The 25,093-nt window shown below is 39.8% G+C and overlaps 1 protein-coding gene across 2 annotated transcripts in view; it reads right to left on the bottom strand.

Annotated features, from left to right (window-relative positions):
• Positions 1 to 21,571, bottom strand: part of ATG10 (autophagy related 10) — a 131,546-nt gene extending 109,975 nt beyond the window's left edge. Inside the window, exons 1-3 of one of the 2 annotated variants that reach the window (XM_081944547.1) lie at positions 21,036 to 21,563; positions 17,846 to 17,968; positions 4,753 to 4,863 (exon numbers count right to left, since the gene is read on the bottom strand). In XM_081944547.1, coding sequence (XP_081800673.1) covers positions 4,753 to 4,863; positions 17,846 to 17,968 — 234 coding nt within the window. In that variant the 5' untranslated portion in view covers positions 21,036 to 21,563. Of the gene's footprint in view, positions 1 to 4,752; positions 4,864 to 17,845; positions 17,969 to 21,035 lie in introns of both variants that reach the window. The other variant, XM_081944548.1, reaches the window with a different exon arrangement.
• Positions 21,572 to 25,093: the final 3,522 nt, after the last annotated feature.

Raw genomic sequence — 25,093 nt, 5'->3', positions numbered from 1 at the left:
CCGCTACCCCTCGCCCCAGGGAGGGGGAACCGACTAGATGGTTCCGCCCCAGGCACCTGATGGACCCCGAAAGGTTCCTGATGGAGCTTGGGACTTTTCCTGAATCCCTTGCTCACAACTCGACCGAAGCCCTAGTGGGAGCCTGGGATAGGGCTGCCGCTGGGGCTTTGGATCGTGTTGTGCCTTTGCGGCCTCTGACCCGGTGTCGATCCCGGATGGCTCCCTGGTTTACCGGGGAGCTCCGGGAGATGAAATGCCGCAAAAGATGCCTAGAGAGTGGCTGGAGGGCCAGCCGGTCCGAATCTGATCGAACACTAGTAAGAATTTATATTAAATCCTACTTAGTGGCGATAGAAGCGGCAAAACGGCAATATTTTTTCGCTCTTATCGCGTCCGCAGATAACCGCCCAGCCGCCCTGTTTAGGGTGACCCGCTCCTTACTTAACCAAGGAACTGGGGAAGACCCCTTGCAGGGTAGGGCTGAAGAATTTGTTCAGTATCTGCAGGATAAAATCGCTCAGATCCGGACAGGCTTGGACTCTGACTGGGTAGATTCGGGCGAACCGACGGGGATGATTCTTGAGGAGACTATCTGGGATGGGTTTGACCCTGTGACCCCCAAAGGCATGGACAGGATTATGGGGGGACTCAGTGCTGCCACTTGTGTGCTGGACCCGTGTCCCTCTTGGTTAGTTTCGGCTTCCCGGGAGGTGACATTAGGCTGGCTCCAGGCAATTACCAACGCTTCATTGAGAGAGGGGTCCTTTCCCACCGCCTTGAAGGAGGTGGTGGTGAGGCCCCTCCTCAAGAAGCCTTCCCTGGACCCAGCTTCTTTAGCCAACTATTGTCCGGTCTCCAACCTTCGCTTTGTAGCGAAGGTTGTCGAGAGTGTGGTAGCACGTCAGCTTCCCCAGTACCTGGATGAAGCTGTCTACCTGGATCCGTTTCAGTCGGGTTTCAGGCCCAGGTACAGCACGGAGACAGCACTGGTCGCGTTGGTCGATGATCTCTGGCGGGCCCGGGACAGGGGCTGTTCCTCTGTCCTGGTCCTATTAGACCTCTCAGCGGCTTTCGATACCATCGACCATGGTATCCTACTGCGACAACTCGGGGGGTTGGGAGTGGGGGGCACCGTTTTACGGTGGTTCTCCTCCTACCAGTCGGATCGGTTGCAGTTTGTGTTGACTGGAGGGCAGAGATCGACCCCCAGGCGCGTCACTTGTGGGGTGCCCCAGGGGTCGGTTCTCTCACCCCTCCTGTTCAACATATACATGAAACCGCTGGGTGAGATCATCCGTGGTTTTGGGGTACGGTATAATCAATATGCTGATGATACCCAACTTTTCATCTCTACCCCAAACCACCCAAACGATGCCCTCGACGTGATGTCCCGCTGCCTGGAGGCTGTGCGGGTCTGGATGGGGAGGAACAGACTCAAGCACAATCCCTCCAAGACTGAGTGGCTGTGGTTCCCGGCATCCCGATTTGTACATCTTGTTCCATCTTTGATGATAGGGGGAGAAATTTTAGCCCCCTCAGAGAAGGCTCGCAATCTGGGAGTCCTCCTGGATACGCGGCTTAGTTTAGAAGAACACCTGACGGCCGTGACCAGGGGGGCCTTTCACCAGGTTCGCCTGGTATGCCAGTTGCACCCCTTCCTGGATCGGGATGCTCTGTGCACAGTCACTCATGCCCTCGTCCTTTCTCGCCTGGACTACTGCAATGCTCTCTACATGGAGCTGCCCTTGAAGAGCACCCGGAGGCTTCAGCTGGTCCAGAATGCGGCCGCGCGGGTTGTCATGGGGGTACCTAGGTGCTCCCATGTCACACCCCTTTTAGGCGGCCTGCACTGGTTGCCGGTTGTTTTCCGGGTGCAATTCAAGGTATTAATTATGACCTTTAAAGCGTTCCATGGCTTAGGCCCAGGGTACCTGCGAGACCACCTACTGCCACCAGTAGCCTCCCACCGTCCAGTACGATCCCACAGAGTTGGCCTCCTCAGGGTGCCGTCGGCCAAGCAGTGTCGGCTGGTGACCCCCAGGGGGAGAGCCTTCTCTGTGGGAGTGCCTTCCCTCTGGAATGAGCTGCCCCTGGAGCTCCGCATAATCCCTGACCTCCGGTCCTTCCGACGCGCCCTAAAACGTTGGCTTTTCCAGCAAGCCGGCCTGGCCTGTTAATATTAATGTTAATTTTAATTTATTTTAAATGTACTGTTTCTTTTTTTAAAAAAAAATCGGTTTGGTCTTTTTGGAATTGGGTTTAATCTTTTTTTTAACTTTTGTGATGTGTGTTTTTAATGTTGTACGCCGCCCTGAGTCCTTTGGAGAAGGGCGGCATATAAATCCAAATAAACTAAACTAAACTAAACTAATGTTTGAACATATCCATTCAAATAAGGACATTATAACAATAAACCTTGATTCACACTAAACTCAAACAGCTACATCATGCCAAGGAGGAAGCCTACAGGAAAGGAGATAGAATGCTGTACAAACAGGCCAGGAATGTATTAACAAGGGATATCAGAGCAGCAAAAAGAATCTGCTCCCATCACTATGAACACAGAAAAAGATGTCCAAGATCTATTTCACAGACAAAAGCCTGAAAAAGCACCAGGCCCAGGTAAGGTAACTCCTTCTTGATTCAAAGTTTATGATGACCAATTGGCCCCCATTTTCACCTGCATTTTTAATAAATCACTAGAGATATGTTATGTACCTCCTTGCTTCAAACACTCTACTATCACCCCAGTATCTAAGAAACCCTCCATCAAGGAGCTGAATGACTACAGATCGGTTGTTATGACATCTGTAATTATGAAAAACTTTGAAAGGCTAGTGCTGGCCCACTTGATAACCAATATGTATCCGCTGTTAGACCCCTTGCAATTGGCAAACCAACAAATAGATTAGCAGATAATGCTGTTAATATAGCACTGCACTACATCTTACAACATCTTGAATCGCCAAGGACCTATGCAAGGGTCCTTTTTGTAGACTTCATCTCGGCATTTAATACCATCATTCCCGATATCCTTCTCACCATAGTGACTCAGCTAGCTGTGCCAGACACACTTGTAAGTGGATCATAACAGATAGGAAGCAGTAGGTGAAGATAGGGAAAAATCACATCAGATACCTGTACAATAGCACAGGTGCACCCCAGGGCTGTGTGCTCTGTCCATTACTCTTCTCTATATAGACCAACAACTGCATCTCAAAGGATCCCTTTGTTAAAGTACTGAAGTTTGCAGATGATATAAACGAGATTGGTCTCATTCGAGACCATGATGAATCTCCATACAGAACAACTGGTGGTGCATTATATCAAATCAAACCATTATAAATGTAGTGATATTACAATAGAAAATACATTTTAAAAATGAGTACGTAATACATGAGGACTGAATCTAAGAAAAATTCAGTGGTGCACCTGTATAATCTTGAACTGAACACATTCAAATCCAGAGATAACAGTAGATTTTAGGAGAAGCCCTGCTATTCTACCACCTCTTATAATAATAGACAACACAGTATCAACAGTAGAAACCTTCACACTTCTAGGTTCTACAATATCTCAGGACTTTAAAAATGTCTTCAAAAAAGCACCACAAAGTATGTTCTTTCTGCACCAACTCAAAAAGCTCCAACTGCTCAAGGAATTGCTGATACAATTCTACAAAGGAATTACTGAGTCTATCATTTGCACCTCTATAACTGTCTGGTTTGGCACAACCACCAAATAAGATAGACACAGACTTCAACAGATAGTTAGGATTACAGAAAAAATAATTGCCAGTAGCCTGCCTTCCTCAGAGGACCTGGATACTACATGAGCCAGAAAGAGCGCTGTGAAAATATCTATAGACTCCCCCACATCCTGGACATAAACTGTTTCAACTTCTGTCAGAAATGGTGTAGAGTCTCCTGATTGGGCGGGAGGTTGGACTAGATGACCTACAAGATCCCTTCCAACTCTATTAATCTGTGTAATCTGTATAAGACTAGGGAAGTGACAATAGGAACTTTAGAACTGAATCGTAAGTACCCCTGGGAAAGTCCATCATAACTTCAAATGGCCACTAAACATCTGGTTGTAACTACTTTGTCAGCATCTCCGTCTCCTGCTCTGGACATTTTTGCTAAAGATGAAGAATACAGCCTGTTTTAAAAGAGTGAAAAGCATGAGACAAAGTGTTTCATTTCATCTCATCTGTTCATCTTTCCTATTACCTGTTTCCTTAGCTTCCTATGACTACAACTTTGTTGTTTATATCTCATGATTTATATTGATTGCTTTTATTTAATATCCTATTGTGATTTAGGTTGATTGATCATTTAATATCCTATGACTATCTCTGAGTGCTGTATCTTATAATTTATGATGATTGTATTTTATGATAATGATAAAGATTTATCACGATGCTTATATGTACACTGAGAACTTATGCACCGGAGACAAATTCCTTGTTTGTCCAATCACACTTGGCCAATAAAGAATTCTATTCTATTCCGTTCCATTCTATATGTTTGATACATAATGAAACATTTTAACTTACAATCAAAACATGATTAACAAGCAAGCTTGACATTATATATGAACAACAACCTAAACTATTCTGTAATTATTCCAATCTTCCAATTACAATCTACTTGGTAACCCATTTGATGAATTCTCACATTTCTAAATTTACTGATTTAAATTATAGTATTAAAATACCTTGGTTTGATCAAAAGCAAAAATGTTACATACCTCAACACACAGAAATGTTGGTTCATCATTTACTATGTCCACATTGCCTGAAGAGATACTTCTGTTTTTCAGCTGAAAATGTGTTTTAATCATGTAGCCATCATTAGAGTCCTATGTTTAGAGTTTAAAGAAAAGCAACATTGATTTTTTTTTTGAAGAAAGAATTATACAACTTAAAATCATTTTAAAGGATTTTAAATAAATTATTTATTAAGGATAATAAATACATTAAGCAAACTGATAGAAAAGCATCCCATAATTAAATACTTAAGTCCTTGAGTAATCAAAATTCTATGAAGTTGAGCTTGTCTCCCGGATATTACATGGATACATATATGTCATTTTCTTGTCAACAATGCATAAATGGTTTGCCATTGGCTTTTTCCAGGGCGTTTTGTCAAGTGTTATTGCTCAATATTCTTAACACAGTATATAAAAATTCAGAATTACTAGACCTACTCCTACCCACATTTCCTATTTGAGTTTATTCATATATAAGGCACCTTTAATTTAATGACATTCAGTCTCAATGTATGCATAGGATTGCTACCCCTGTTCTATTGATTCTATCCACTTATTTTCATAATAATAGAAAAATCAATCCATTATTCTTCTAATCTTTACTTTAGCTTTTTTTTTTCTTGGTACTACTTCAGTTAATTGATAATCTTAAAGCTGATCTTTTTTTCCTCAATTTTCTTATTGGATGAATCTTTTCACTTTTTTCCTAAGTGATCTTAGTAATATCGTATTACAATCAAATATTAATTCAGTGTCATTTTAAAACCAGTTCATCAAATACAGCCAACCGTAGTGATATTACAATAGAAAATACATTTAAAAAATGAGTACGTAATACATGAGGATTGAATCTAAGAAAAATTCAGTGTTCTGCATACAGATCAGTGGTGGGTTGCAGGCGGTACGCCCCGGTACGGGCGTACCAGAACCTGCCCGGAGCACCGGCTACCGTTCCGGTTTGGTGCTCTTGAGGGCCCACCAGCCCGTCTGAGCTCCCTACTTGTCCTTTAAAGCCTTTGGCGCTTCCGCACACACACATGGCGCCTACAGCACTTGCACGACGCTCTGCCGAGCAGCTGGAGCATTGCGGAGGCTTGTCAATGACAGGTACGACACATGTGCGCACCACATGGGCCACGCCGGGCTCGTTCCAACTGTACCGGTTGGAACGGGATCCGGAACCCACCACTAATGCAGATATTTTCATAATATGCCGTAGAATCTGGTCTTTCAATAGAAGAATAAAAATACTAAATTTCACTATTTAAAACAATTATTAGTTAGCTAACTAGAAACAAAATTTTCAGATGAAACGTTTTGAAAAAGCATTGGAAGTTTCTAAGAACATATTTTGAGTGTGATCCTCCAGGATGAGGGCATAATTATTTGTAAAGCATTACAATTTAAAGCATTACTTAAAGAGGATTTGTTCCTTTTAAAAAACAATAGTTGCCTTACAAAGTGTATCATGAAATGATTTTGTCTTTCGCCTTACAAAATATATCCTATTATATGTGGCACAGAGAAAATGAAACTAAAACACAAGGGTAAATATTCATAAATAAAAATATCTAGTTAATACCATATTGAATAAGAATTTCAAAACAGTCAAAACAAAACAAGGCAGTATTGTTATTAAATCATATATGCTGACCCATTTTTCAGTTAAGTGCAGATGGTAAACCTATAAATTGTGACAAAAAAAGGCACAAGCATTCAACAGACATTCAGTAAAAGCACTTGACAAGAAGCATGAAGGATTCTTCCCATATGCCACTGAAAATGGGACAAAAAATTTACCATCTGTAAAACAGGAGAATGTGAAATAGCACTTTCTAAAATTAAACATTAAAGTACATAGACCCAGAAATGTACTAAAGAGTTCTGTAAGAATGAAAAAGTATAATTAAAACTGCTAACTTAATTTTTAAAATGTGAAGGTTTTTTGGACTTTAAGTATTATAAATGTCTTAATATGGTGCTTAGTAGCTTGAAATACTCTTTATCAGCTAGAATGTATCTAGATATATCTCAGTTTAGGTGACTCGCCCAGTTTACAGGGTGAAACCTGTTAAAAGACCAAATCACCCTTGGTTTGGTGGTGGTTGATTTTTACAAAAAAGAAGAGAGATTACAGCTTTTTATTCTCGTTGATTTGCTGGCAGCTTTTGACCATAATATCCCTGTGAAATGAATCTGTATATTGGAAGTTAGAGACACTGTACTACCCCACTTGTATCTATGGGGTAATATTCAGGAACAAAACTGGATAATTCCAAGCCAGTTAAGGTGAAAGATTCCATAACAATCTATTTCATCCCGAATGCTGGTTAACTTTTACATGTTTGTTGAAGGGGAGTACCACTAAGATGTTTTTTTAAAATCTATTTTAAAAGTGTTAGTGTTTATTTGTTAGTGTTAATGCTTGTTCCCAATTTGCTATCAAGCCAAATTCACAGTAGCCTTATAAGATATTAACCTGGATACCTATAGGTTGTCCTTATGTAACTGTCTGTTAAGACCTACTGGGAATGCCATATTTTCCAGCAATTTGCTACCGTGTGTTGTGACCCTAGAAAAGGCATTCTTGAAATAAGTACCCTAGTAGTGGAATTTCCCCAGAAGTACCCAGGGTCATAATGTTTACCTGGGTATAGTTCAACTTTGGGCTATTGTGCCTTCTGGTCTTATTAATTATTGTCAAGTAGCTTGTTTTTAAGCTGGTTTTAAATATTTTATTTTTAGAAGTTTCAGCTGCTTAAAAGGTACTGTAAATGGTTTTGTGGGGGTTGCCACAAAGAAGAGGGAGTCAAACTATTCTCCAAGGCACTTGAAGGTAGAACAAGAAGCAATGGGTAGAAACTAATCAAGGAGAGAAGCAACTTAGAACTGGGGAGAAACTTCCTGACAGTTAGAACAATTAATCAGTGGAACAGCTTGCCTCAGAAGTTGTGAATGCCCCAACACTGGAAGTCTTTAAGAAGATATTGGATAGCCATTTGTCTGGAATGGTGTAGGGTTTCCTGCCTAGGCAGGGGGTTGGACTAGAAGACCTCCAAGGTCCCTTCCAACTCTGCTATTGTATTGTATTGTATTGTATTTAATTATCCTCACATTGGAATTGGTTATTTACTACTGAAACATGGATTAAACTTTTATAAATCAAAGAAATTCATAAAATCTGAATATGTCATATTATACAAGTAATCCCAAGAACATTGGCACATTCCAGCTCAAGGAAGGGATTTTTCATGCCTCTCCCCCCCCCCTTTTCTTAGAACGAAAGTATCCCGATGGAATGCTGAGGCCCCTTTAAGCTCCATCTGCTTTTTTTTACCCCATAATGTCAGCCCTGTATGATTAGCAGCCAGGCCAGGCATGCCTCAGCAGCAGCTGAATCAAGAAGACAACAAAGGTCAGCTGAGGTAACAGGGTGCTGGATAGTGAGGGTAACTGGGATTCAGCTCGGGCTTGCAGAGAATGGCAAGCAGCCCCCAGATCTGCTTGGTTCCGAGGCTGCTTGCTGCAGGGCAGGGTCTAAGATAGCCAAAAGGGCAAAGATGGAGGGGAGATAGGCAGGTAGGGGGAATTGAAGCTTGGACCTAGAAGGGTCTAAAACCAAAATGGTTTAGATCAGGTTGGGTATTTGGCTAACAACTGGTAAATTTCACTTAATGACAGCAACCTGGATTGCCAAGATTGCAGTCACAAAGTGATGTAATCTCATGATTTCTCATTTTACAACCACATTGCAGCAATTGAAATTCTAGCCACAACTGTGGGCGTAAGCTGTAAGCTATCAATGTAGCCATTTTTTAGGGACGCGGTGTCTCAGCGGCTAAGATGCTGAGCTTGTTGATCAGAAAGTTCGGCAGTTTGGTGGTTCGAATGCCTAGCGCCACATAACAGAGTGAGATCCTGTTACTTGCCCCAGCTTCTGCCAACCTAGCAGTTCGAAAGCATGTAAAAATGCAAGTAGAAAAATAGGGACCACCTTTGCTGGGAAGGTAACAGCATTCTGTGTGCCTTCGCCATTTAGTCATGCTGGCCAAATGACCACGGAGATGTCTTCGGACAGTGCTGGCTCTTCGGCTTTGAAATGGAGATGAGCATCGCCCCCTTGATTTGGGAACGATTAGCACATATGTGCAAGGGGAACCTTTACCTTTACCTTATTAATGTAGCCACTATTTTCAAGGAGTATATCAGGATCCACTTGAATTTCTGTTTCTCATTAATAGAAAGCTGGGGGAATTATGTAATGAACTTAAAGAAGTTGCTAAGACTGCCAAAAATGAAGCAAGTGAGAAAAGCAAACTAGATGGCAGAACAAACAGTGGAAATGGCAAAATAAAGAAGAAAGCCAAAGTCAAAAAGCCAAAAAAGACAAACATATCAGAAGGAGTTTCAGAGACCTGTTAGAAGAGACAGAAAGCAGTATTGTAATAATATCTGTAAAGACACTGAAGATGGAAACAAACATGGAAAGCAAGGAAAGTCTTTCAAGCGATCCTATACGTCAGAAGAATGTTCTAATCTCAAATTGGTACATTAAAGCAGGGGTGTCCAAACTTGGGAACTTTAAGACTTGTGGACTTCAACTCCCAGAATTCCCCAGCCAGCTATGCTGGCTGGGGAATTCTGGGAGTTGAAGTCCACAAGTCTTAAAGTTCCCAAGTTTGGACACTCCTGCATTAAAGAATGCCAATGGATAGATAGCAGCCAATTCATGGAGAAAAAAGGGAAACTGTATATAGTAGAGGTGTCAAGGTATTCAATAGAAGATTATTAGATATTAGATATCCAATATTAGATATTAGAAGATATTCTCTACTTACATGTAACAGAAGATGAAGTTAGGTAAACTTCAAGCCTTACCAAGTCAGAAGGCTATAGGAAGTTAAAGGTAAAAGGTTCCCCTGGCACATATGTGCTAGTCATTCACGACTCTAGGAGGCGATGCTCATCTCCATTTCAAAGCCAAAAGCCAGTGCTGCCCGAAGACGTCTCCATGGTCATGTGGCTGGTATGATGGAACATCAAAGGCACACGGAACACTGTTACCTTCCCAAGGTGGTCCCTATTTTTCTACTTGCATTTTTACATGGTTTCAAACTGCTAGGTTGGCAGAAGCTGGGACAAGTAACGGGAGCTCATTCCGTTACGCGGCACTAGGGATTCGAACCACTGAACTGCCGACCTTTCTGATTGACAAGCTCAGCATCTTAGCCACTGAGCCACCGTGTCCCTCTGGAAGGAAGTTAGTATCCTTAATACCTTTAATTTCACATGCTAGCAAAATAAGGATCATCCCATGCAGATTATAGCCCTACATGGGAAAATAGATGCCAGATGTTCAGATTAGCTTTAGAAAAGCCAGGGAACACGAGATATCATAGCTGATGCTGGATATCTGAGAGAGCTAAAGAATAGAAAAAAGAAGTAAGTATGTGCTTCATTGTTTTGATCAAATCAAGCTGTGGAAAGGGCCAAGAAAAATGGGAATCCCTGATTTCCCATTATCTTCCTGGGAAATGTATAAAGAAGTTGGGAAATCACAGAAAAATAGACTCATTCCAGGTTGGTTAAAAAAAAATACGACAAGGCTGCATACTCTCCCCTTATTTATTCAATCTATATGCTGAATATATTAGCATTATATTAAGGAAAGCTGGACTGGAAGAAGCTAAGGTTGTAAAACTGAATGAAAAAATATATAAATAACCTGCACTATGCTGATGATACTACCAACAGTCAAAAACGCAAAGGATCCGCAAGCCTTGGTACCAAAAGTCAAAGAGCACAGTGAATAAGTAGGACTAAAATTAAATATAAAGATAACCAATCTAATGATAGCAATTGCAACAACCAACCCTAGATTTGACAATGAAGGTATCAAAATGGTGAATAGTTTCTGCCTTTTAGGAGCAACTATCAACTATAAAGAAACAAGCAGCCAGGAAAACTAGCACCTGATAGAGCATCCATGAAGGCCTTGAAAAAAATATTCAAATGATGTGATATGTCTATACCTATCTACCTATCAAAATATTCTACTTCAAACATATTATGCAACAAATCAGGTCTCTGAAAAAGGCTCTAATTCAGAGAAAGATGGAAAGAAATGGCTATGTTCTATTGTTTTCCCTCTGGTCCATTGACTAGGGGGCACTGTTCTCGCTCCTGATTGGTTACCTGTTTGACAGCCGGTATATATAAAGAGCTGTCAAACGGGGCTCAACTGTTGTCAGTTAGCTGAGACGCGTGGATTGTGAAGTGCCGCGTTTGGCAACCTGTTAGCATTAAAACTGTTAGCCTTTATAAAGTCCTGGCTCGCCTTCGTTTGTCCGCCCGCGTTCTCCCAGCCAGAACAGAAATAAATGGAGGCTGAAAGCAGGAAGGTACATGGACTCAATTACACTGATAAGTACACTGTTGGGCAATTTCACAAAACAGATTAGGGCAGTGGTGGGTTCCTACTGGTTCGGACTGGTTCTCTCGAACCAGTAGTGCTGCCTTCAAACAGAGAGCAAACTGGTTCTCTATTCCCTTGAAAGTGGGCTCACCCACCCGCCCCTGGGTTATACTTACCTTTATTTCAGTTTCTGAAGCCCAGCTAATCTGGGGCAGCAGCTTGAATTGCCGCTCTGTTTTCCTTTTTTTGCCATTATTTTTTGTTCAATAGTGCATGCGCACATCTGGTGTGCGCTCACCGAACCAGTAGTAATCCACCACTGGAATAGGGATAGTTCATTGTGGAGAAGATTGGTAGTAATTGAAAATCTCAGGCACATAATCTACCTATCTATTGCTGTTTATATTACTGCTGTGTAGCTTTGTATAAAGGTAGAAAGGGTTCCAACAATTGCTTCTAATTGCTTCCAACAATTAGAAACCACATTATATTTTGTTTGTTCTCCAAGGACCACAATAAATATGTCCAGATTCCATTTTGGGGAGTGAAAACATACCATGGCTGAAAACATATTACTGAGAATTAAACAACAGAAGGTTGTAGAATTTAGTTCTACAATCTGGGGATATCCTGGGTTGTCCATTTCTGCTTTGTATCAGAGATACGCACTATTGTTCTTCACTAGAGTTTTGAGTTGCCATTAATTTTGATATTTAAAAAATGGATTTTAACCCTGGCTAAAATGGAAAAACTTCGCCTGTAACAGGGGAGAAATATTTTTAAAGATTGATGAGACTCACAAATTTCTGCTCTAGATACATTTACTTGCTATTTTAATCACTCTCCTCTATACCTCCCAATATGTTCCTGATAACATTTCTCAAAATCCATATGCAATCATCAATTCCAAAGACTGTACAATAATGTTCTCATTAGTGAGCATTCAAGGATGAACAATCCCCAGATGTTAGTGAATTATAAATCCCAGCATTCATCATCACTGTCCATACTGATAGGAGATTCTGGGTATTGGGATCCAATAATTCCTGCATTATACCAATTCAACTGTAGTGCGAAATAGAGATGGGGAAAAAATCTGCTTACTGCAGTTTTCCTAAAAGTGGAAATTTAGGTCCGTCTTATAGACCAAATACGGGTGTTTTTGCCCTCCCAAGCCCCCAGAAGCACTCTGCAGTGCTCCCACATCTCATTTTTGCAATAAATCGGCCTGTTTTGGGCTTCCAAGCCCTCCATGTGTCGTGTTCTTGCTCTCCCAGCCCCCCAGAAGCACTCTGCAGGCCAATAACTAGTAGAGTTTTTGCAAAAATGGGCCATGCAGAGCACTGCAGAGTGCTTCTGGGGCCCGAGGAGGACAAAAATGCAACATGCGGAGGCCAAAAGCTATTTCTTTCTTGTTCTCTTCCTGTAAATTAAGGTGCGTCTTATAGTCCGGTGTGTCTTATATCCAAAAAATACGGATAACTCACAAGAATCACATTTCTCTTATTAAGGTATAGATCCAAGAAACTGCTTCTACGCCAGGTTTCTGCTTGCACAAAACCTTCGGAAAACATGATTTATCATCTACCACTATACCACAAAACAAAAATTATCCTGCAAAAAACTGTTCCAGGTACTATTAACCAAACCTAGTTATACATTTCTTACATGTTAGCTCATTTAAGAAAATTAAACATGTTTTTGACATGGGTATTTTTTAAAAAGGCGTTATGGGATTAAAATGTGTAACACAGCATGGATTCCTGGTAACAATATCTACTAAAAGACAACTAAAATGCATGGTATGTAATAAACAGTAGCTGCATATTAACAGCTCATTTCTCAAAGAAAGCACAAACAAATTGGGGTTTTTATTAGCTGTTTCATTATGTTTTATTTTAGAGAAACACACACAAAAAGCGTATGTGCAACAGCTGATATAAAAGGATTCTATTCAAAACAATCTCTGTTCAAACTCCATTAATGCACCATTAAATTACTTGATAAGTCTGCAAATGTAACTATAAATTTAACTCTTTGGATAATATATCATTTCTGACAAGTTTATTTCATTTGCTTTAATTTTAAATCAATATATCTCTCTTTTCAGCATATTCTCTCCTCTAAGCCACATTATCCATGTCTGTCTACCTGTCCTGTCCTGTCCTGTCCTGTCCTGTCCGTCCCTCCCTCCCTCCCTCCCTCCCTCCCTCCCTCCATCCATCCATCCATCCATCCATCTATCTATCGTAGTGCCATAGGCTGTTTTAGCATTTCTTTCATCAAAATTTCACCTAAAATAAATATATGTACTTTTGTCAGTGTACATTTGAACACAAAACTAATTCTTTTCAAGAAAATTACTTTGTCCTTAGTTGCTTTTACTGGCATCTTATATTTATGTTCCCATTAAAACCTAATGAGCCAAATTCAGAATGTACTTTTGCTGGAACGAACTATGACTGTACATGCCGTAAAGACTATAGTTGCAAACCAAATCTAAGTAGAACAAAAACATAGGCTTATTGAGTAGGAAAAACATACTACAGTACATATTCAATATCGTGCTATAAAGTCCCCTACTAAACATTGCATTCAATCTCACAAATTGGCAAATCGTGGATTTATATATTTAAAATTAGAAGCAAAATCACACTGTATGAAATAAATCTCATTTGAATTTTGTGCTAAGCATAAATACCATATTTTTCAGAGGTTTTGAAGAGGCAAATTTTTAAAAAGTAGGTAGGTAGATAAAGGGATAGAGAGGGAGAGAAAGAGAAAGAGAAAGAAATACAGTAGATAGATAGGGAGAGAGAGAGAGTAGTTAGGTAGGTAAATAAAGGGATAGAGAAAGAGAGAGAGAGAGAGAGAGAGAGAGAGAGAGAGAGAGAGAGAGAGAGAGAGAGAGAGAGAGAGAAATACAGTAGGTAGGGAGAGGGAGAGAGTAGCTTAGGTAGGTAGATAGATAAAGGGATAGAGAGAGAGAGAAAGAGAGAGAGAAATACAGTAGGTAGGTTGGAAGAGAGAGTGTGTAGGTAGGTAGGTAGGTAGGTAGGTAGGTAGGTAGGTAGGTAGGTAGAGAGAGAGAGAGAAATAGAGAAAAATACAGTAGATAGGTAGGGAGAAAGAGAGAGTAGGTAGGTAGGTAGAGAGAGGAAGGGAGGGAGAGAGAGAAATACAGTAGGTAGGTAGGTAGATGTTTCCAGGTGTATTTATCCATGTGCTAGAGAAGAAAATCGCTGACAATCTGCAGCACCTAAGATTTTGTTTCTTCTGGCACAGCACTTGATCAATGTAATTCTCATCAATCAGTTAAAGAGCTTTCCAAAGGGGGGGGAGTTTTTGCACTCTGCAAACCTCCAAAAAACGGCCCATTTTTCGCGAAAACAGGCCCAGTTTTTTTTTTAAAGGCATGAATAGCCTTGGGGGTGTCTTGCAGAGTGCTCCTGGGAGCACCCTAACCCCCCAAAATGAGCAAAAAATGGCCTGTTTTTGCTAAATCGGGCCAGTTTTTTCTCAAAAAAATTGCATGCATAGCCTTATGGAAGCTTGTAGAGTGCTCTTGGGGGCTGGGGGGGGGTGGGAAATTGAGCAAAAAAATGAGCCACTTTTTGCTCATTTCTGCCCTCTCCAGCCCCCAGGAGCTCTCTGAAAACCTCCATAAGGCTATGCACGGCCATTTTGGTGAAGGGGGGTGGGGCTTCGGGAGGCAAAAAATGCTGTATTCAGTGTATAAGATGCACCCAGATTTTCAGCCTCTTTTTTGAGGAAAAAGGGTGCATCTTATACTCCTAAAAATACGGTACATGTAAATTTACTTTAATATACATTTGTGGCAGGATGAGATGTCCTGATGGAGGGGGCATAATATAAAATGGTCTAAGTGTAAAAAAAATTTTTATCTTGTCAGTACCCACTCAACTGTTAGATTAGACATCTAGCAGCTTCATACCCAATTAAAATACCAGAGAGCAGGCCCATATGTTTGGAAAAAAATATGTAACAGGCAGAAGTAACCAATTCCGTTGTATTTATTTTGTACAATGACAATAAAGGCTATGGTAGAAACCTCAACATTGAGGATTGCTGGAACTTCTGTAATGAATGGATGGACTTGAGATTGAGGGAATCCAGACACATGTCAAGAGGAATCTGTAGCTGAAAAGCCAATAGAAGCAAGTACAATCTGAACAAAATATCTGTGGAAAGGGTGGCTGTTGGGAAAAAATACGACTTTTGGATAAAGCAGCAAGGGTAGCTTGACAAAACTTTTGGAATTTCAAAGAACTTGGGGAAAAAGTTCTTTTTCCATCTTTTTCTTTATTTTCTCTAGTTCAAGGGTATCAAACTCATGTCGTCAAGACGGCATCACAATACTAGCAGAGTATATTAATAGAGATAAACAACAGCTTTGGCGGGACATTGATTTGATCTATAGGGTTAACTCAGCCTATGCAAGAACACACAACGTTCCAAGGGAAGTTCATATCAAATTTCTTAGAAAAACTACAAGAGATGAGGTTCTAGGAACTCAAAGGGGAGGACCACTAAAATATAAAGATAAAGAAATAGCCATTCTTAAACAGATCCCAAAGAAAGTAAGAGATAATAGAAGGAAATATTCCTACTTAGCAAAAAAATTATATAATAATGGGGTCTGGTTTAGATGGCTATTTCCAGAAGGCATGCTGATTTTTTGGGAGGGCAGCAGAATTAGAATTCACACACCAGTGGAAGCAGAGGCTTTCACTAAAAAACACAGTGCTCTTTTAGGTGAAATGGGGGATGTTACACAAGAAACAAAGGAGGGAGGGGCTGAGGCTCAGCCGGTGGATGGGAGAGAGGATGCAACAGCTAGAAGACTCAGATCACAAAAGTGATTTGGAACACTATTGCAATTGTTGCTACAATGTACTTTTATGGAAGTGATACAAAACAAATGATTGAAACATACTGATGATTTTGTGTTAAATTTAAAACTGCTAATACTTAGGTAAATGTTGATATTTTTCTATCATTGTTTGTAAAAGTTGCAAGACCTGGGGGGGCTTCTCCCCCCTGCACGATGTAGCTGTCAAAATGTTTTATAACCCTATAACCCTTTTTTCCTTGAAATGTTTTTTTAAAACCAATAAAAATTTGAACAATTAAAAAAAAAAAAAGACGGCATCACGTGATGTATTGGGACTTTTTCCCCCTTCCCTAAACCAGGCATGGATGTGGCCAGCACATGACACATCCAGCCCATGGGCCGGAAGTTTGACAGCCCTGCTCTAGAGTAGAAGGATATTCAAAAAGTGAAAGCACTGAAATTAGCTAATAGCAAGAATATCAAAGTTGTGTGATAAACAATCTCGTATGAATCAATGATGAAGCAGAACTTTAAAAAAATAAACTTTACAAAAATTATTACAGAAATGTCTCTATAGTTTGTTAAGGCCATTGCATATATAGTATTACAAATAATTTATTTATCACTGCATTTAGAGAAGAACACAGTAGGAGTCCTTATGTATCTAAAAGTTCCTATCCCTCTTCCAATAGTACTTATGCCCAAAGTCCTAGAACTGAAATACAACTACAAAAACATACATGAGTATCCTCTGTAAAGTCACACCACTGGTGCATCTAATTCACTGTGATTTACAGCTCACTGACTGGCTGCAGCTCTCCATGAATTCCAAAGAGTATTTTTTTCTTATTCTATCTTCAGATGCTAGAAATTCAATCTAGAAGCTTCTCTATGCAAAACATGTACTTATCGTATTTCATATGTGTATTACATTTATGATAAAGAAATGTCAGTATCAGCAGAGTGGAGCACCGATAGAAAATCACAGAAAATCAGATAGGATTAAAGCAATAATTAAAGTGCTGCCCAATCTTTGGGTCGTTTGTTCTATATGCAAGCAATATGGCTACAACAAAAGCCCATCTATTCAGAAAATGGTTGTCAACAAGGCTTGTCTAGTTATAAGTAAACATCATCAAAACATTTCACAAAAGGAAAACTTACAGTGTTCAAAGAAATCCATCTCTCTTAAAAAGAAAAAAGCCCTGTCTTTAGTGATTTGTAAAGACAAAATATTCTTCCCCACGCAAGCAGTTTCAAAGTATATACTTAAATACTTTTACTTTTTTTTTTTGCTTTTATTTAGATTTTTAGGTGTCCTATGATAATTTAATTGTTGGCTCATCACTGTAGATTTTTGTTTGTTTTAAAGAAAAAAGGAGAGGAAAGTGTTTACACTGGTTATTTTTGTAATTTTCAGGTTTTTTTTTTTTAAAAAGCAGGTTTAAAATATTTATAAAGGAAAAGAATAGCCAATTCTCAATGTCTATTTTATTTTGTTCTGTTATATTTTGTTGAAAGTATCCTAATACTTGTATTTAATAATTGAAATTAAATACCACATTAAATTTTTAAGAAAAATACAGTGCTTTAAAAAAGAACCATAGGCCAAGTAAGAACTAAACTTAGATAAAACATCTTATTGTTAAAATTCTTGGAAGAAAAGCTTTCAGAAATCAAATTACATAAATTTGGATCTTTTAACAGTATAATTATCAAAGTACAATAAATCATAACTTGGTTACAACTGCTCTTGGGAAGTCTTTGTCATAAATGGCTTAAGACTTGAAATTTGCCCATACCTTTATGCTTCTCCATTGCCAATCATCCCCAATTCTTTGTGAATATTGAAGAAATTCTGTACAATATTGCTTGAATTTATTCTCTTCCAAATAGAAATCTGCATCAACCAAGTTGAGTGACATCTGTCAAGAAATTGAAGTGTTAACATTGGCAGAAACTGTGAACTCTGTACATATTACCTATCTCCCAAAGGAAAGGAAAGAGAGAAAAATGGAAAATTCAACATACAGTAGGGATTGGACTCATGCCTAATCACTTTGCTACAGAAGGGCATCTGAAGGATACCAAGTTAGGAAACACTTTTGAAGTAATACATTTCTGTGCATGGAAAAACTATTTAAAAAGAAGAAACTTTTCAATTTTTAGCTTTTGTGCTAGTTAAACATAGGATATTACTTTCTTACCAATCAGAAAAAATGTATTTTGGTGTTCTTTACTTTGCAATAAAATGTGTATTTTTCTTAGTACTCCAACCTGGGAAGCATTTAACTTAACCATTTGCTTTACCAAGATGAAAACAGATTGAATAAGCAAGGGACCTTAAGGACTAGCGTGCTGATTTGAGTAAACTTGACAGCAAAATCCAACTACATTATTTTTAAAGAGAATTATTGATTAATATTATCCCAGATTATTGTGAACTGAGAATTCCATATTCCAGAATTTGGACTTTATCAATAATTACTAGGTCTCTCACTACTATGGCAGATGCAAAGCATTAATTAACATTGCTGGAGAACAGATGATATAATTCTCAGATACCTAAAAGGAAGATTGTTTTTAGCAAATAAGCATATGCAATAGTTACAACAGATCAACCTATAAACCTGGAAACCTATAAACCTCAAACCTATAATCAACTCCATTTTCATATGCTGAAATCTTTGAAAAAATTAAGAATTTTATTACTTATAAAATGTATAGGTAAGGTAAAGGTTCTCCTTGTACATGTGTGCTAGCTGTTCCCAACTCTAGAAGGCAGTGCTCATCTCCGTTTCAAAGCCAAAGAGCCAGCGCTGTTCGAAGACGTTTCCGTAGTCATGTGGCATGCATGACTAAACGCCGAAGGCGCACAGAGCACTGTTATCATCCCACCAAAGTTTTATTGATTGCATGTAATATTCTAATTTTCTGAGATGGTGGATTTGGGGTTTTCATGAGCTGTACGCCATAATCATCACAATTATGACAAATCACAGCTTGAACTATCTTGCTCTGCATGTAATGAGTCTTATCTCATATATTAGTTTCACCTTTTAAGTTGCATTACTGAAATAAATGAACATTTGCACGATATTCTAACTTTTAGAGTTTCACCTGTATATTACATGTGGGTAATTTAAAGCTAGATTCACAGTCGAAGACTACTGGAAACCTAACCAAGGAACTAAGAATTATTAAATAGCATCTAAGAATATGGTGGGATTTATTTTTCACATTACAATGTTCAGGTCTGATGAATTCGGAATTTCCAAATATTGAGGAAATCTTTTAGGAATTGCCCCATGGGTGCAAAGCAATGTGTAACAATAAATTTCTTTTTACGTAAGTGTCAACTTCAATCCACAAATTTCCGATATTTTGTAATTTTTTCCAATTGTTTTCCCTTAATCTTAGCATCACCCAAAATAGAAACATCAATAAATTAGATTCATTTCTTTTCAGTCTGTTATATCAGACATGTTATGAACAAAATGCCTCTCTGTTTGGATCTTAAAGTCCCATTAGATCTTAACTGGATCATTTTCAAAAAATTTCTTAAATTGAGGTTCACACTAGTTTTTACTATATCCAATTCCAAACCTCTGGCAAAGTTTTCAACGAACAATTCTGTCAACTTAATCAAGACACTGCTTGCAGTCAGTTTGTGAAATTTTGCTGCAGCCACTGATCAGTCAATTGTTCCATCCTTTTTACTACAAAGGTGACATTTGCTGTTGTTTGTCACATGTTGAATTTTGACCTTCATACAACTAATTCACAAAGCTTCTTGTTGAACTGCCAAAATAATGACTCAAGTTTCTTTATTTAATACTCCATGTGGATATTATATCAGCTTTTCCTCCTCCTCATATATTGCCTTGTTCTTCCAATTAACAAATTGGCTTTCATTTCTTTTCTATATTTAACCTTCACCTTTGCTGATTTCAAAAGCTTTCCTTGACTGACTTCTTCAGCAAGGGTTATTGGGTTTTTCTTCATGTCAGACCATGCTTATATCAATATTATGGCTTGTTGTAGTCAGCCAGATGATTAGTCTGCATTTGGCATTTTTATCCACCTACTGAATGAATCCTTCCCAAGGATCAGGGATAGGGAGGCATTGTTTGATGTTATTAAAGTTATCACAGGAGGTGAGCTATTCCAAGTATAGCTGTCTTTTGCAATTAATGGAGATTTTGTCAATGCTGGTGTTCTCTAGTCTGCTCCAGATGTTTTGGAATTGCACCCAAGCACCTATTTTTGTTGATACTATCTTTGCTTTGTTTTGCCATAGTCCTACTTTTATTTGCAGTACCTTCTCCAGGTACTGCCCTGGGCACTAACCAGACTTTTTTGTCTTTACTATCATAGCCAATTTATTTTCAGAATATTCAATTGTTCCCATTATAATGATTCAATTAATTAAAATATTTAAGATTGCCTTTTAAGATCAAGTCCTCATTAAGTCCTCTTATATAAATACATTACAACAATAAAATATTAGAAACATTAAAAAGGCAGTGGAAATGATAAATGCAACATTCAATCAATAAAGCAGCACAAAATAAACTTACACAAAAATGAAGTTTATAGTAAGTTTTTAATCTGCAGTTACACTTTTACAGTAATGGGGATAGGTAAACCATCACTGGATTACAAATCCAGAAACATGAGACCAGCGTTAAAAGACTCTCTTAATCCTTTATTGGAACCAAGAAGCACAGGAGTTGCCCTTGAATAATTAAAGTATATGAAACTATAGCAAAATGCCACACATTCCATAGTATTTATGGGCATAAAGCTAATAATAAATATTTAAGTTTCTGCAATTAGTACAGCATTATAGATTCTAGCGAGCCTATCCCCACCCATCCAAAGGTATACAGGGTATCCCAGATGTTGATTTCTACTACCTCCATAGTAACTCTTTCTCAATCTGTCTTCCAGATTTGTGGGGCTTCAATTTCCGTAATACCAAGTACTCACCAGCTGTTGGGAGTTGAAGTCAAAATATACAAGTTGCTGAGTGATGAACTGAAACGGGACCGGCTCGCACGGTTCCAGCTGATCGGCGCTGGCTGTGAAACTCAGCTGGAGCTCCGCCGGCCTCCGCCGTCGCCGGCAGCGGCACACGGGGCCTTGGGAGGAGGAGGAGGAATCAGCTGGAATTGGGGCGCTGCCGGAACTCTGCTGAAGCCCCGGGATCTACGCGCACGGCTCCAGCTGATCGGCGCTGCTGGCGAAGGGCACCTGAGCTGCGGGTGGTGAGACTTGGGGCAGCGACCGACGCTGGAGCTCTGCCAGAGCCCCAGAAGGCGGCGCGCCCGGAAGAAAAGAGGAAGAGGCGGGGAGACGAAGAGAAGGTTTGAAAAGGGAGAGGTTTAGGCGGGAAGGAAAAAGGAAAGCGAGGAATAGAAAGAGAGAAAAGGCAATGAGGAATAAGGGAGGTTTCTATGGGGCAAGTCTGAAGGAAAGGTAGAGAAAGAATTGAGAGGGAAGGTAGAGAAAGGAGGAGGAGGAAGGGAAAACAGAGACCGAGAGAAAGGGAAGCAAGAATGAATGAGCAGAAGCTGTGGAAGTAGAGATCAGCAAAGAGAGAGGGAGTGAGGAGGGGGAGAGAGAGGGAGGGGCAGAGAGAGAGAGAGAAAGGGAGGGAGGGAGAGACCAACTGCCTGACCACCATCCCACTGCGTGATCCACCTGTTGGGAGGGGACTGATCACCACCCCATTGTGTGACCTGCCTGCTGACTGCACAAGGAACTAGCTGGAATGATAAGACAGCAAAGTCCAGATGACCCAGGCAACTTAGTGGAGATAGAATAGCATTCATGGGATGCTTTATTCTCCACTCTGACTCCTGGGTTATCATGAGCTCATAAAGAGTGTAAAGGGCAACAGAAGTGGAGGAAGCCAAAGAGGCCACAGCTGATTTGTCACCAGAATGGCCTCCAAGGGTGGGAATGAGGAACACAGGATGTGACAATGCCTGGCTCACCCATATGGAAGACAAAATATCTCACCTAACAGAGATGATGGTCTTGTAGACAGCAGTGGGTGATTTGCCCTTGAATGGAAGCCCGGCTGGGCTGATCAGTGGGGGGGGGGGGGATAGGCTCTTCCATTTCAGCTGAGAAGCCGGTGATAACTGTGAGGGTGCAGGGCACTACAGGCGCACTTGTACAAAGCTACACCAACCACGAAATCCAGCCCAGTCAGGAAACTACAAAGCGCTCTCAGTGACAGGAGTGATGAGAGCTGCTCCCTTAGCAAGGGGCTCACATTTGCAAGGGCCTGCCGAGGACAAAGAGACAAGGCCTTGAAACAATCTTCAGAGACTTGCAGGGGCACTCAAACACGAACTGTCAGACTAGATCCTACGTCCCTCACTGCTGAGGTCCCTGAAGAGTTAATGGGCCTTTTTTCCTCCCTAGATTCCTTTCTCCCCCTTCTTAGCCTTGCACCAATTTCAAAGTGAGACACAGCACAGTTTCTCCTTTTGCGTTATGGGAGGAGCTCAGATGGGGAGGGAGGGGAAGAAAATGGACCAAGTGTAGAAGCCTTGTCGTGCTTTCCTACCTATCTTTTCCTTTTTGAAAGCTGCTAAGCACTGGAAGCATATGTATGCAGCCAGACACCTACGTACCCTCTGGGTCGAGTGGAAACACGGTGCATAATTCATTTATTGTAGTGTTTCACTTTGCTCAGTCCCAGTTCCACCTTTAGAAATACAAATTTTGGTTATGTATGTTGGAAGAGCTGTAATATGGCTTATCCCACATAATTTCTGCAGCACTGTAATTCAGATTTCCCTCCTAGTTTCTACATGATACTCAAGGGACAATTGACCAAGGTTAAATTCACTTCCATGTTTTCTCAACTTAACAGGATACACCAATTGTCATGTCACCATTTAGGTAGGAGCTCCTGGACTAAATATGATTGCTTACCGAATATTGTGAGCAAATCTAGTGAACTATAAAGTAACCCAGCATATATACTCCAGGGTGGATCAAAGCAGTATGGTCAATTTAGGATTCAGTGTTTTGGGCAAAGCAAGGCTATTGGGGTAATCATGTTATCCTTCAGATAATGTTGAACAAAGGCTGCCACCAAGTATTCAAAAATGTAGTATTGAAATTACTGTGGCAACGTGGCTGAGTTAATCTGAATTTCCTTCAGCATTTGCTAACTGCTGTTGTGATGAGAGGAAATAAAACTCTGATGGTTGGAACACTGCCAGATCTTTGTAGCTCATTGGTCTGACTCATCTCATCCAAAATTAGATGTGTTTAGGTAAAGGTACAGTATCTAGTAGAATTAAAACTCTTCAAAATGTGCATGAATTTTAGACAAGAATCTACAATCAGATCACATGTTCCCAAAGCTGAAGCAAAGGTCTACTGTCAATCAATACGCTTATTACATAAAAACTTCCTGTTACGATGAGTCCATGACAGCCGTTTTTTCTATATTCTCATATTTTTATTTTATTATTTAACGTTTGAGGCCACCTAATTATATAACAACTCTGGGCAGCCTACAGATAAAAATTAAAAGAAAACAAAGTCTATCAAGAAGAAAAAGAATACACCTGAAGTAAGTGTGTGCATGTGTGTGTGTGTGTGTGTGTGTGACTACTTAATATAAAGGACCTGGAATGTGCCCACTCCAGTTGACATGACCAGACAGAGTATATGGAGACAGGCAGTTCTTCAAATAACTAGGCTCTGCGCCATGCAGGAACTTTATAGCTGATAATGAGTGCTTTTAATTGCACCTGGAAGCCAATTGGCAACAGTGCAGCTCACAAAGCAGCAGGGGCATGTGTCCATACTACAATGTACTGCCCATACAGTTGTATTTTGTAGCTTCCAAGTGGTCTTCAAAGGCAGCCCCTTGCAGAATGTATTAAAGTAATCCAAGGAAGAGGTGATCAAAGTCTGAATGACTGCTGAAGACCCTCCAGAATGGGAATGGGCAGAAGAGGCACACAAGTTGAACCTGAGCAATGCCACTTGGCTTGCTTTGAGCAGGAACTAAGAATCCAAGAAGGCCCCCAGAGTGTACAACTGTCCTACATGTGGTACTGAAACTCCATTAAGGACTACTACAGATGAAAGTTTCCTGGAACCAGAAGGGCCAAACTATAACAAAGCCTCTCAGTCTTGCCTGGATTGAGCCTAAATCTGGTCCTCCCCATCCAAATATACACAACCTCCAACATTGGGTACAGACTTTGCATCAGCTTGGGGTCCAATATTTGCATTGTGTGCCTTGTTCTGCCTTTAAGGTGCTGGAGGTTAGATTGAAAACCCTCAAATGAATTCCCTGTATAAAACAGTTATAAAATAGTACTAGTAATGGAATAAAACTGCATTGACATATCTACAAAGTCATCAAGAGATGCTTAATTCAAAGGGGATTTTGCTGTGGGTAAATTACAAAGCATTCAGTGTCTTTTTGCAGGCTTGGAATGTTCTTTATTTGTAAGCAATTGCTTTTTGGTTCTGCATTTTCCATGTTCTACAAAATCTCAAATTAACAGTGGCGATTTAGGAGGATGATAAAATTTCAGACAGCAGTATTGTACAGACTTCTGCCTGTGTGGTTATGCGCAGTTTTAGTTCACAGTCAGGTTTCACCTATCACATAAACCCATATTACAGTTTATTTAGGTTTCGCTTATGTTGATTTAAGAAAATCGAAGATTATCGAGAAAATGTTTTTACCACAAATCTTAATATAACATAATATGAACTCAATACGAAACCAGCAGTGATGTAGTTCATTTAGTTTGGGCTTAGAACAAAGGGTAAACTTTCTGATTCTGATTTGTAAGCCATTTTTATTGCATATATAATCCTGGCTGTTGTGTCATTGACATATCATGCAAGTAAAAAATACAATTCCTTTCCTGACTATAATTATTTTCTCTTCAGAATTTAACAGAACTACTGATATATAATATACCGTAGGATGAGACAAAAGATACAACATGTACAAACTATTTTGTAGTATTGTGCATACCCATGAAAATGAGTAT

Source organism: Natrix helvetica (assembly GCF_964273705.1).
Source record: "Natrix helvetica genome assembly, chromosome: 2".
Lineage (NCBI taxonomy): Eukaryota > Metazoa > Chordata > Lepidosauria > Squamata > Natricidae > Natrix > Natrix helvetica.
This window is presented reverse-complemented; position numbering and strand designations above follow the sequence as displayed.